Source organism: Nomascus leucogenys, chromosome 10, assembly GCF_006542625.1.
Source record: "Nomascus leucogenys isolate Asia chromosome 10, Asia_NLE_v1, whole genome shotgun sequence".
Taxonomy (NCBI): Eukaryota; Metazoa; Chordata; class Mammalia; order Primates; family Hylobatidae; genus Nomascus; species Nomascus leucogenys.
The window spans coordinates 25,084,654-25,098,779 of NC_044390.1; the positions used below are offsets into that span (position 1 = coordinate 25,084,654).

Sequence of the window (14,126 nt, forward strand, 5' to 3'; positions counted from 1 at the left end):
TATGTACTAATATTGTTGCTTGGTCATGCCTTTTCTGAATTCTGTAAGAAAAGACAAAACAATTGCACAAAATAGGAAATACATAAATACTGATTACCAGACACAAACTAGCAGATGGACCCCACATGGATAAATGGGCAAAGAGAAAAGATATTTCGGTTACACGTGGGAAAGAGCAAAACAAGGGAATGGACACAGAAGACATTAAGTGATATCCCTGCCGAATCAGAAATTTTACATCTGTGATGAATAAATATGACAGAACTAAAAAAGGTATGACCTTGCCTGCAAAAGAGAGAAATTTGGTCCCGCGCATGTTTCTGAGTAGTTAATGATAGCATGGAAATAGTCTACTGACTTCATTAAATATGTCTTGAAAATCAGAATCATTAAGTTTGATAGGAGACATTGCCTTCCCAATTCAGGCAAAAAGAAGCTGTGAAGTACTTCCTTTAAGTGAAAAGGGGAAAGTTCTCAACTTAACAAGAAAGAAAAAAAAAATTGTATGTTGCGGTTGCTAAGATCTATGGTAAGAATGAATCTTCTATCTGTGAAATTGTGAAGAAGGGAAAAGAAATTCAGCTAGTTTTGCTGCTGCACATTAAACTGCAAAACTGACAGCCACAGCGCATGGTAAGTGCTTAGTTAAGATAGAAAAGGCATTAAATTTGTGGGTAAAAGGCATGAACAGAAACGTGTTCTGATTGATGGCAATTGGGTCTGCTACTATCTATGGTTTCAGGCATCCACTGGAGGTCTTGGGACCTAACCCTCATGGATAAGGGGGAACTACCCTATGTGTGTAGGGGGGGTGAAAGCGGTGAATTACCATCAAAGGGACTCCAGAAGGCTTCTTGCAAGGGGTGGGTGTGAACTGATCTGCAAGAGGTTATACACAGCAAGGTATAGAGGTTTGGGAATGAGAATGGAGAAGAAATCCTTCCAAAGAAAAGAAATGGCTTGAATCAAGACTTAGGGACAGGAAAGTCAAAGATTTATTCAGAACTAAGGAGAGTACCAAAAGGCTAGAGCATGAATCGCATGATGGATCATAGCCTGAGACCTTTGCAACCAAGTTAACTAGACTAATTATCACATGTGCAAAATGTAGTCAATAAAAGCTTTCAAGCAGGGAAGTATTAGACCATGGTTGTATATTAAAAGAAGATAATTTAGGCAGTAGAAAGGATAAAGCAGAGAGAAATGAGAGATAGAACATATCGGGAAATGTTAGAGAACTTTTATTGTAAAGTAGGAATATACAATATTCTTTATAAGCAAGGGCAACACATGGCTATATTGAATCTGACCTTGAAATTAACTCATATAATAACTTCAAAAATGCACAGTTAACATCAAAGTAAGTAAGACAAATTTAGCCAGAGGCAAAATAAAAATTGTGAAGGAGATATGAAATTCTTTGGTTACTTTTCTCCTTCAAGTAATAACAAAAGCATAGTTTGAAAATACTACACTACAGTAGACTTTTTAATAAATATTTCAAAGGGAAAATGAAATAAATTTAGTCATATCCATAAGGAGTTTTCAGTCTCCTAGACCAAGGTCATACTTAAAACAGGTGCACAATATATTGTATAGAACAGTATATATTATATATAACCATATGTGTTGTTAACTGGCTCTCTCTGATCTCATATCCTTCTACTTCCCAATCCCCACCCTCACTGACTAAGCTTCAGCTATGCTGGCTCTCTTTCTGTTCTTCAAATTTACCTAAGCTTTTACCCATCTCAAGTCCTGTGCACTTGGTGTTCCTCCTGGTAGGAACTCTGTTCTCCAGATCTTGGCGTAATGGCCTCATTCCCATCAATTGTGACCCATATGCTCCCTCCTCTGTGAGGCCTTCCCTGATTGCCCCAGTAGAACTTTCATCCTCAAGATGGGCCAGATTGTAGGCATTTAAGACAGCACAATGCTCTTCTGAGCAAGGACCGTCCCTTGCTCAGAAGTGGGCCCCCTCTTGGGGTTTAATGCTCTGTAATTGCCATCTTGAAATTCTAATTTTACCTGTGAATTCGTGTTTTGTCAGTGAAGTTCAATGAGACAAAGAATTATGCGTCTGGGCCTTGAAGCTTTGGCTCACATCTCCTGCTGTCCGCCCAATCTCCCTGGATTGATTCTCAGATGCCTGCTTCTCTGCAGCCACCCAGAGACCACTGCTACGCTCCACTTGCAGCACAGAGGCAGGATGAGTTGGACTTAGGCAAGCAGACCCAAGTACCAAGTCGGAGTTAATGAGGCAAGGAAGGCCCTCAGCACTGACAGGGTGTGCTCTCACCCCAGGACTATCCCTATGCTTGAGTGAGCATGGCATTAAATGATGATTTAAAAAAAAAAAAAAAAAAAGACACCATGACACATCAAGACAGAACATGAAACAAGAAAATGAAACTTTTTCCCTGTTTTGAACAAATTGCATAGCTTGCCCTGCCCCCAAGTCAGTCTCTGCCACAGAAACCAATTCTATTGTTTTCACTGCACTTTTTAGTATCTTTCTATCATCTTGTTTGTCTTTGACTTGTTTCTCTTTTGCTCAGTTTGGTTTTGCATCAGTTATCCTGATACAAAAGCACATCTTTTCTATTTGTCTTTAGACATGAAATCCTTCATTTTCATTAGATAGGACAGTTTACTACAAGAAAATCCTCTATGGTCAAAGGGAGTTGCCATACGCCTTACTTTTCAGATTTTTAAATAATGCTTCTCATTAGAACAGTGAGGTATTATGAATTGTCCAAAATAGAGATCTCCACTTCAGATGAGAATTAGAGCACTTTAAACAAACTCTAGTGATGTTAGCAAGATATGTTAGAACCATGGAGAATTAAAATATTTAAAGTATAGCTTAAATAAATTAATAAAATATTTATATCTTATACATTTGATAAAATTAGAATTGTGCATTTACATATAAAAATAACAGAGGTTTTTTTTTCTTTTCCTGGATGGGTGGTCCATCTAGCATAAAATAAACAGTGCTTATTTTTCACTTTCGAAGTTTAAGAAAAAATATTGCAGGGGATTTCTTTAGGGTCAAACTGTTTTTATGACTTAATCTTATGTCATACAATTTATATAAAGGAGATTCATTAACACCTACATACAAGTGAAAATTGGAAGTTGAAAGTTATGTGGAGTTGCAATCACCACTTCAAAGATGTGTCATACTGTCTTTATAAGAGCATTTACTATTTTCTCTTGTTTCTTTTTTAACATCCTTGTTCTTAGAAATAACCTTCACCTATAAATGAATATCTGGTTGGTGGTTATGACAGACTGCTGTAATTACTTTAAAAACATGTAAACATGATTGTAGAAACTGTTTTGCCCAAAGGTTGATTGCTGCCCAGTTAGTTTCAATGTTTCTGACTGAAACATAGTTATATTTTAAGGTAACTGTTCTCAAACTTTAGTGTGCACAAGAATTTCAAGTACCATTGAAAATGTCAATTTTGTTTTTAGCATCAGCCATTCCAATTACTGAAGTAGGGCCCAGAAACCAGCGCTTACAAGAAAAATTCCATATGATTTTAATGAATATTTGCAGACCAAACTGAGAGAAACACTGTTCAAAAAATCTCAGAATATAGGTCAGTTTTTAAAGCCCATTTGTCAAATTATGTACTTTCTAACTCTAAAATTTCTTGCCTATAAAATTAGGTTCAAATATCTTGTACCATTCAAGAGCCTCCATAGTCTGAACTCAGCCCCCTCATCTATTGCCTTTACCCCATGCTCCCTGAATGGCAGCTGATCAGGACACTCCTCCCTGAGTCACTTTGCCACTCCCTCCATCTACTGTCCCATATATTGTGCTTCCACCAATCTAAACCACCTGCAGTTATCCAAACATGCCATTTCATCTCTCAGCTCTGCTCTACTGAGTGGGTTTATTCGTCTGTACTGATTGCCACCCTACTCCCTCTCTTCACCTGGCTAATGTCTACTCATCCTTTAAGACTCGGTGCAAATCATTTCCTCCAGAGCATGTCTTCTGAGCCTTCAGAAATAGGGAGGGTAAGATGAATCATTTCTTCAAATCCATTAATTTATATTTTCATTTCAATCCTCACACAAACTAAAGAATTAGGTTCTAAAATCTTTCCAAATTTACAGATGGAAAAGCTGCAGCTTGGGGAGGTTAAGTAAACCTGCCCAAAGTTACAGAGCAAGCAGGTAATGGAACAGAGGTTCTGAGTTAGTGCTGAGTGACTCTAAAGTCTATGCTCTTAACAATCACCCTAAGCACCCCAGGTCTCTTTAGGTGCTCTTCCCGGGAGTTCCCATATTATGCTACATAAATTCCTACCATAGGACACCATGCTGCCTTATTTACCATGTGCATCCTTATTTACCTGAATGTATCCCTCACCTGAGCAGAAACTTCTTAAAGGCAAGCACAGTGTTATTTCACTGTTATAGCCCCAATAATTAGCACATGTTTTGATATTCAGTAAACATTATAAAAGAATGTATGAGATGAATGAATGAATGAAATTTATTCATTCTTTTAAATTGGGCAGGCTCCAAGGATACAATAAATAAGAACTTGGAGACAACTGGGGAAGACAAGCTCACAAGTAGTTTCATTAAAGTATGATACACATTCTAATAGGGTGCTTGACGAGGAGCTCCCTGGAGGAGGTATGATAAGACATATTGCATAAGAATAAGTTAAATGGAAAGACAGATCCAGGAAGAAGTGATAATAGTAATGAAGGACTAATAAGATGCTCCACCTTCTGGAATGTGGGCTTGAAGCAGAAAGTAATGAAAGAGCAGGCAGGAGAGGTGGGTAACAGCCAGATTGGCAAGGCCTCGGAGGAGCAGTGGGAAGGCGTCTCAAAGTCTTGAAGAACCAGAGTGACATATTAGATTTCCATCAAAAATGTACATATACAAGGCTGGATGCGGTGGCTCATGCCTGTAATCCCAGCACTATGGGAGGCCAAGACAGGTGGATCACCTGAGGTCAGGAGTTTGAGACCAGCCTAACCAACATGGTGAAATCCCATCTCTACTGAAAATACAAGAATTAGCCTGGCATGGTGGTGTGCATCTGTAATCCCAGCTACTCAGGAGGCTGAGGCAAGAGAATTGCTTGAACCCGGGAGGCAGAAGTTGCAGTGAGCTGAGATCATGCCACTGTACTCCAGCCTGGTCAACAGAGTGAGACTCTGTCTCAAAAAAAAAAAAAAAAAAAGACATATACAAATAAAACTACCTATGCTGCAGTATGTGAGTATGAATTAGAGGGGAAAGACTAAAACTAGAAGCCAAGAGTCTAGCCTGGAAGCCACTGAAGTAATTAAGGCAATAGGTAGGGGTTGCAAGGGCCCAAATGGCAACTATGGGAATGAAAGCAAGAAGAACAAATTGGAATATGGCGAAGGGAAGTAAGAAGAGAGAAGTCAAGCACAATTTACTGAAGCCAAATAAAATGAGAAGAAAAAACAACATAGATCTCATAACCATTTACAGAGAGAAGTAGATCAAATCATTTCTATTCTATTTTCAGTATCCTCAGGACAAGTTCAAATGATCCTGAAAGAAATAATTCACTAACCTGTTTGTAAGGAGTATCATTCAGGTAAATTTCAGTGTCCCCAACTGAAATCAAAACACTTTTAGAACAAACAATATCGTTGTCAAAGCATTTCTTGTTCTGGGCAATGACAGATATATCTGAATCATCTACACTCTGAAATGTCAAAAATATTTTATTAATACGAATATATACAACCTATATTATTTTTAGTTATTTTTATTAAGAAATCTTAAATATTGACAATGGATTGCATTAGAACTGAAAAACAACTTACCTCTAAAATAAAAAGTCATTTTTAACTAATAATGTGAAGAATTTTATAGAAATATAGTAGGATAGCTCAATCTTTAAACACCTATAATATCTCTGTTAAAATTTTGTTCCAGCCAAGTTTACCATTTTATTTCTATAGCTCAAATGTACCAACCATTATCATTTTATTTATCAATAAATAATCAACAAAACAATATGTCACTTAGGAAAATCTTTAAAAAATATTCATTTGAGACATGTCTTTTGTTTTATTTAAAGGATATTTCTGGCTGAATAATTATTTGTCTATAAGTTAGAATTCAAATAGATACAAAACTTTGGTATTTGTTAGTAAATAAAATAATGTGTATTATTTGAAAGCTTGCTTTGAATTTTACATATACTATCCAAATTAGATCTTATGAAAACTTTTTGAATTAGGTATTATTTCCATTTTACAGATGAGGAAACTGAGATTAAGAGGGATTAATTGATTATCTAAGATCGCTTTGCTAAATAAGAGAAGGATCAGAGTTCAAATCCCTAATCTGTTTTGTTTGTCTTGATGCCACTTGTAAAGAAATTAGGAAAGGTCTAGAAATGGTTGAGGAGAAAAGACAACTTTAGATGATAGGGAATCCCTAAATTCAAGGAACACTATTTAGTCTTTCTACTCTAAATGACATACTTCCACCTCCGGATAGACCCCTTTCCTTGGCAACTCCCCACTGCATCCACTAAGGCACTCTTAAGAATCAAAGTTTCTAACTTTCTCCCCCAGTTTAATGGATAGGTTTCTTCAGTTGTACTGACTCTGGAAATTTCATTATAAAATATCGTTTACATCTGGTTCTTTAACAGTTTTAATTGGCAAGTTATAATTGCATATATTTATGAGATACAATGGGATGTTATATGTATATAATATGAAATAATTAAATAAAACTAACATATTCATCAACTCATATACTTACCATTTTTCTAGGAAGAAAGTAAACGCTTCTTGTCAAATTTTCAAAGTCGTCCTAATCTCCCCCAAAGTTAAAAGCTACTGCTCTAAGAGCCCTTTCACTGATTGTGGACAGTAGAGATTTCGTTAAAAGGAAAGGCAGAAATGTGACATTTCTCTTTGGATTCAATGTTCAATTTTCAAAGGCTCACACACATTTCCTGAATCTTTTTCCATTTTGAGACATATGGGTCAGGGTTTATTTTCACAGTAAGAAAAAGTCATTAAATGTCTGGCAATCATAGGCCAGGCACAGTGGCTCACGCCTGTAATCCCAGCACTTTGGGAGGCCGAGGTGGGCAGATCACTTGACATCAGGAGTTCAAGACCAGCCTGGCGAACATGACAAAACCCAGTCTCTACTAATTTTTGCTACTAAAATTGCAAAAATTAGCCAGGCGTGGTGGCATGCACCTGTAGTCCCAGCTACTCGGGAGGCTGAGGCAAGAGAATCGCTTGAACCTGGGAGGCTGAAGTTGCAGTAAGCTGAGACCACGCCACTGCACTCCAGCACTCCAGCTTGGGTGACAGTGAGCCTCTGTCTTAGAAAAGTTTGGCAATCATACAGTTTGGTTTTTGTTTTTGTTGTTGTTGTTGTTGTTTTTCAGATGGGGTCTTGCCCTGTCACCCAGGCTGCTGGAGCACAGTGGCATGATCATGACTCACTGCAGCATCAACTTTCCAGGCTCAAACAATTCTTCCACTTTGGCCTCCTGAGTAGCTGGGAGACTATAGCTGTGTGCCATCACACTTGACCAATTTTTAAAATTTTTTTGTAGAGGCAGGGTGTCACTATGTTTACCCAGGCTGGTCTCAAACTACTGGGCTCAAGCGAGCCATTCATTTTAGCCTCCCAAAGTGCTGGGATTAGAGGTGTAAACCACCTTGCCTAATGATCATAGAGGTTTTGATGTAAATTCTCTGCACTTAGTTTTTCACAACACTGGCAATATGAAAACTAGCTCAATTCATCTCTTATTTTGGCTAAATTCTTTCTGCCTTGTTAATAAGTATTATAGTGCCTAGAGGATAGGTTTTTAATGAATGGTATAGATGGAGTAATTAATATATCCCTCTGTAACCCATTTTTCCTTCACAGATGCTGGGAGCTTTTGCTGCTTTTTAAACAATCCTTTTGCAAAATAATAAGGGTCATTAAGATGATTATGGCATTGTACTGCTCAAAAAAATAATGTCAAACTTTTCTGCCTTTCTGCATAATTTTCAAAGAGGGAAAAATACGTAATTCAGGGTTTTGTTTTGCTCTTCCTCTTGGGAAAAGTTATTTAGATTAAGGGATGTGAAAAGCTGATTGAAAGGCTTTCTATTGCCATTATATTTTATTGCTATTAATTAAAGTGCCTCAATGCTAGTTTCATCCTTTATATTAAATCTGAAATGTCAAGAAATATTCTATCTTGTATGGTTTGTCTTATAATATCATGCTATGCTGACAGTAATTTGTAACAATAGCAATATACCTAAAAGTCACATTTCTATACTTTCCATTTCTAATGTATTTCAAGTTAATATTAGGTTTAGAAATAATGCCACAGAGTTGCTAAGCAACATAGTAATAATGACAACAAAGCTGGAGGAAAAAGGTCAATATCAATGTGCCACATGGGCTCCTCAAAAACCTTTATTCTCAGGTACTAAAAGCTTTAATACAGAATATGCCCCAAAATGACTCTGAAACAGAAACTGTCAGCGCCTGTCAAGGAAGTATATAATTATACTCGATATGTCAGTCTCAGCACCTGTCATAGCCCCAGCCCCTTTTAAGGGTAATTATCCCACACAAAGTCTCTGCTGATAGCATAGCCTCAGGCAGCCACGGTTTAGGTCCCAAGGCAGCACATTCGTTTATGGGCAAAGGGACTTCAATGCTGGCAGAAAAAACGAACTATATTCTATTCAATTCTCTCTCAAATTTGAACCATAAAATACCGATTTTTTAAAGTGTTTTGCAGTAAGATCTGAGGGTGAATAAACATGTAAAGGATATAAGGAAGAGTAGCAGCTGACCAGGTAAAAACAAGCTGAACATATGAGGAAGTAGAAATGATGACTGAACTGAAGAAAAAGTAGAGAAAAGACACAGAAAAGAAAGCTAGACATGCTAGCCTGAGTAGCAGAAAATAGAGCAGTCACACAGAGATTGCCCAGAGTTGTCCAAGAATGACATCAGGTCAACCATGACTCTCTGCTGCCTGGGGCCAAAACCACCCTTCAGTTGACACCTTCATAAGGTTCTTATTAGAAGACATAAAAAGTTGGGAAAAAGAACGGTAAATATTGTAAAAGGTTACAAAAAGTTTACAAAGATCTTACCTTGTGATCAAACTAATTAAAATTGGATATATTTCTTAAAATTAACTTCAGTGTTAATAATGCACAATGTAAAGGTAAAATTTGGTTTTCTCTTTTGAACAAGCTCTTTGTGTAATATTAAGAGATAGTAAAAGATTTTTATTTACCTTTTGAGTATACGGCAACAAAAAAAGGGAAGAGGGAGACAGATTAAATTTACCTTTTTAGCTGTCTTTATTAAGTTTTAAGATTATTTAGGAAACTGAGTCTCCTCTCTACCAAAGAGTAAAGGTTTTTGCTTTTTAAAATATTTGAATTATCACTTTGGTTAAATAAATGACTAATTTTACAGTTATCTGTGACTCTATCTTGCGATATCAAGTGCTTTAAGCCTTTGATATTTGATAACCTTTCCAAATTCTAAATTCAGTCTTTTGGCCTCAAACTAACTTTTCGGATATTAGGTCTCCTGAAGTCCGAGCCAGACATATTCATCTCCGTTGGTATGTTAAAATTATACCAGAATCATTGTCAAATACGAAATGGTGTTTAACTTTGAGTTATTTTTATATGAATGTGTCATTAATATATGTTCCAAAATTATATAAGATTCATATAATTCTGGTATGTCTTAATCTATGTTATCAGGAATAATTATGACTATTACATTAAATTATTGTATGCCACAGAAATAATCAAATTTCCTTATCTATTGTGTCTTTAACCATGGCTAGTCTAAGACTTTTGTCATGCACAGACAATTATTGTTTTACTTTGATTCTTCCCAAAAAGCACTTTATAATCAGCTGCAGTCCACAACTTGCTTCCTTAAGGAAGTTTGTGGAAAGGACTCTGACAGCTGCTCTTGAAGGCAGGTTTCTTATTACTTTGGAGATTGTGCCATCAGACTAGAGAGAAAACTTCCGGGATTCTCACTGGTGAGCAGATGTGTTCGTGAGGATTGCTGACCCAATACCGGGCAGCACAGGAGTTAACTGCATGGGACTGAACTAATAGAAGGCTGAAATGTTTTCTTACGACTTTTTTGTTTGAAACATTGGGCTTCTTTATGTTTTGTTTTCTAAAGTCAAGAAAACATTTCTGCTAGGCGCAGTGGCTCATGCCTGTAATCCCAGCAAATAGGGAGGCCGAGGCAGGCCGATCTCCTGAGGTCAGGAATTCGAGACCAGCCTGACCAACGTGGAGAAACCCCATCTCTACTAAAAATACAAAATTAGCCAGGTGTGGTGGCGCATGCCTGTAATCCCAGCTACTTGGGAGGTTGAAGCAGGAGAACTGCTTGAACCTAGAATGCGGAGGTTGTGGGGAGCCACGATTGCACCACTGCACTCCAGCCTGGGCAGTAAGAGTGAAACTCCATCTCAAAAAAATAAAAAAAAAAAAAGAAAAGAAAAAGAAAAAAAAGAAAAGAAAACATTTCTTTCTTTTGAGCTATTTATAGCTTACAACAAATTGAGTAAAATATGCTCTTGTGGGCAAAATTTAAGGCATAATTCTTCCTATCTGATTTGTCCAGAATTTAAAAATCATTTGTGAGTATTCTTAAATTATGGCAATATAGCTATTTGCATAAGTTCAATAGGAATCTATTTTCTGTTGTAACAGTTGGAGACGCTGGTTATTTTACCACAGCTTTGACTAGGATGAAATATTTACAGATATGACTGGACTTCTTTGGGGAATTTAAGTTGACATTATAGAGCTGACCAAAGCCTCTCATACAGACTGGCCCGACACCTTGTTTATGCAATTCCTTTACAATGTTTGTCACCTGTAGTAAGTAAAGCACATCACTTTCTGACAGGCCTAGGAACCCCAAGTTATTTTAGAACCTCAAGAAGAGAGAAATTAACCCAATTCATATAGGTATTTGCAGACACATATAAATCCTTAGCTTGGCTAACCTCAAGAGGCTTTTAAAAGGTCTAACCTGACATTATGAAAAAGTTACAACAAAGCCAACATAAAAGAGCCTATATGAACAATAATTATTCTTGCTGCATTTTATGCAAATAATCAAGCCAAATATACTACGATTAAAACTTATTTTGCAAGTAAATTGGTCCTGTTATGATTTGTCTTTCATAGAAATGAAGAACTAGAGAGACAGAAAAATATCATTTGAAAAGAAACTATGGTACGTCTTTTATTAGATTCTGGCCTTGTCCATTATTTATTAGTTGATATTATTTCTCTACAATTAAACAGAAACAAAAGATTATAGTTTCCTCTTGCCAGGACTCAGAGTTAAGACAAATACTCTACTTGAAATATTTTCTGCACAATCACTATTTGAAACGACAATGATGAATGCTATGTTTTCTCTACTACAAAAGAAAATGAGAGTAACAGGAGAAAATACTAACAAGTAGTTATTGAGTTCACTAAATGCCCAGCATTCTGCAAAATGACTTGGAGAGAATAACAAGAAATATAAGGCATCGTCCCCACCATCAAAACCTTAGAATTTTCTTAGAGAAATCTGTCTTAATATGGAGTATAAATAGTAGATATGTCTTTACTGGCATGCTTTATATTTAATAGGCCCCTAAATTTGTTTTATTAAATGAATGAAATAATAATGTGAACAAAGATCACCACCATACATTGGAAAATGTTTGTAGAGATGCTGACACATGAACAAGATTTTTGATGCTTTTGACAGAAATGTGCAAATATTTTTTCCATATACAAAATGAAAAATAAAGCTTCACAGAATCTTTGTCTTACTACTTAAAATGATACCATAAACAAACATCTTTAACAGTAATGATATATCCAATGGGAACATGTCATGTTTGACATTATATTGTCAGCAAAACTTTCTTTTTTCTGAATGTAACTTAAATTTGACTATGCAGAAGAAGAGAATAATTTCAAAAATAATTAAAATCAGGTTGTTAAAGAAAGTAAAATGTTCTACATCCTTACTACTCAAAATATGGTCCATAGACATGGAGCATAGACATGGAGCACTATCTAGTAGCTTATTGAAAAGGCAGAACCTGGGGGATTTGGCAAGATGGCTGAATAGGAACAGTTCTGGTCTGCAGCTCCCACCGAGACCAATGCAGAAGGTGAGTAATTTCTGCATTTCCAACTGCATTACCCAGTTCATCTCTCTAGGACTGGTTAGAGAGTGGGTGCAGCCCACAGAGGGTGAGCAGAAGCAGGGTGGGGCGTCGCCTCACCCACAAAGTGCAAGGGGCCAGGGAACCAGGGAACTCCCTCCCCTAGCCAAGGGAAGCCATGAGGGGCTGTGCTATCCAGCCCAGATATTACGATTTTCTCACGGGTTTTGCAACCCACAGACCAGGAGATTCCCTCATGTGCCTACAACACCAGGGCCCCGGGTTTCAAGCACAAAACTGGGCAGCTGTTTGGGCAGACTCCAAGCTAGCTGCAGAAGTTTTTTTTTCATACCCCAGAGGCACCTGGAACTCCAGCAAGACAAAACTGTTCACTTCTCTGAAAAGGGAGCTGAAGCCAGGAAGCCAAGTGGTCTCACTCAGCGGGTCCCACCCCCATGGAGCCCAGCAAGCTAGGAACCACTGGCTTGAAATTCTCGCTGCCAGCACAGCAGTCTGAAGTTAACCTGGGATGATTGACTTTGGTTGGGGGAGGGCCATCTGCCATTACTGAGGCTTGAGTAGATGGTTTTCCCCTCACAGTGTTAAGGAAGCCACTGGGAAGTTTGGACTGGGCGGAACACATCACAGCATGGCAAAGTAGCTGTGGCCAGACTACCTCTCTGGATTCCTCCTCACTGGGCAGGACATCTCTGAAAGAAAGGCAGCAGCCACAGTCAGGGGCTTATAGACAAAACTCCCATCTCCCTGGGACAGAGCACCTGGGGGAAGGGGTGGCTGTGAGCACAGCTTCAGCAGACTTAAATGTTTGTGCCTGCCAGCTCTGACGAGAGCAGCAGATCTTGAAGCAGAATGCTCAAGCTCCACTAAGGGACAGACTGCCTCCTCAAGTGGGTCCCTGACCCCTGTGCCTCCTGACCGGGAGACACTTCCTAGTAGGGGTCGACAGACACTTCATACAGGAGAGCTCCAGCTGGCATCAGATGGGTGCCCCTCTGGGATGAAGCTTCCAGAGGAAGGAGCAGGCAGCAATCTTTGCTGTGCTGCAGCCTCCGCAGGTGATACCCAGGCAAGCAGGGTCTGGAGTAAACCTCCAGCAAACGTCAGCAGACCTGCAGAAGAGAGCCCTGACTGTTAGAAGGAAAACTAACAAAAAGAAAGTGATAACATCAACATCAACAAAAAAGACGTCCACACAAAATCCCCATCCAAAGGCCATCAGCATCAAAGATCAAAGGTAGATAAATCCACGAAGAAGAGCAAAAACAGCACAAAAATGCTGAAAATTCCAAAAACCAGAATGCCTCTTCTCCTCCAAATGATCACAACTCCTCTCAGGCAAGGGCACAAAACTGGACAGAGAATGAGTCTGACGAATTGACAGAAGTAGGCTTCAGAAGGTGGGTAGTAACAAACTCTTCAGAGCTAAAAGAGTATGTTCTAACCCAATGCAAAGAAGCTAGGAACCTTGATAAAAGGTTACAGGAACTGCTAACTAGAATAACCAGTTTAGAGAAGAAAATAAATGACCTGATGGAGCTGAAAGACACAACATGAGAACTTCGTGAAACATACAAAAGGATCATTAGCCAAATGAATCAAGCAGAAGAAAGGATATCAGAGATTGATTATCAACTTAATGAAACAAAGTGTGAAGACAAGATCAGAGAAAAAAGAATGAAAAGGAACAAAGCCTACGAGAAATATGGGACTATGTGAAAAGACCAAACCTAAGATTGATTGGTGTAGCTGAAAGTGACGGGGAGAATGGAATCACGCTGGAAAACACACTTCAGGATATTATCCAGGAGAACTTCCCCAACATAGCAAGACAGGCCAACATTCAAATTCAGGAAATACGAGAACACCACTA

At 38.1% G+C, this 14,126-nt stretch overlaps 1 protein-coding gene across 2 annotated transcripts in view; it reads right to left on the bottom strand.

Moving 5' to 3' along the window:
* Positions 1-14,126, bottom strand: part of OTOGL (otogelin like) — a 161,223-nt gene that overhangs the window by 74,578 nt on the left and 72,519 nt on the right. Inside the window, exon 26 of one of the 2 annotated variants that reach the window (XM_030821838.1) lies at positions 5,588-5,722. The exons of the other annotated variant lie outside the window; for it this stretch is intronic. Coding sequence (XP_030677698.1) covers positions 5,588-5,722 — 135 coding nt within the window. The remainder of the gene's footprint in view (positions 1-5,587; positions 5,723-14,126) is intronic. 2 annotated transcript variants of the gene reach the window in all.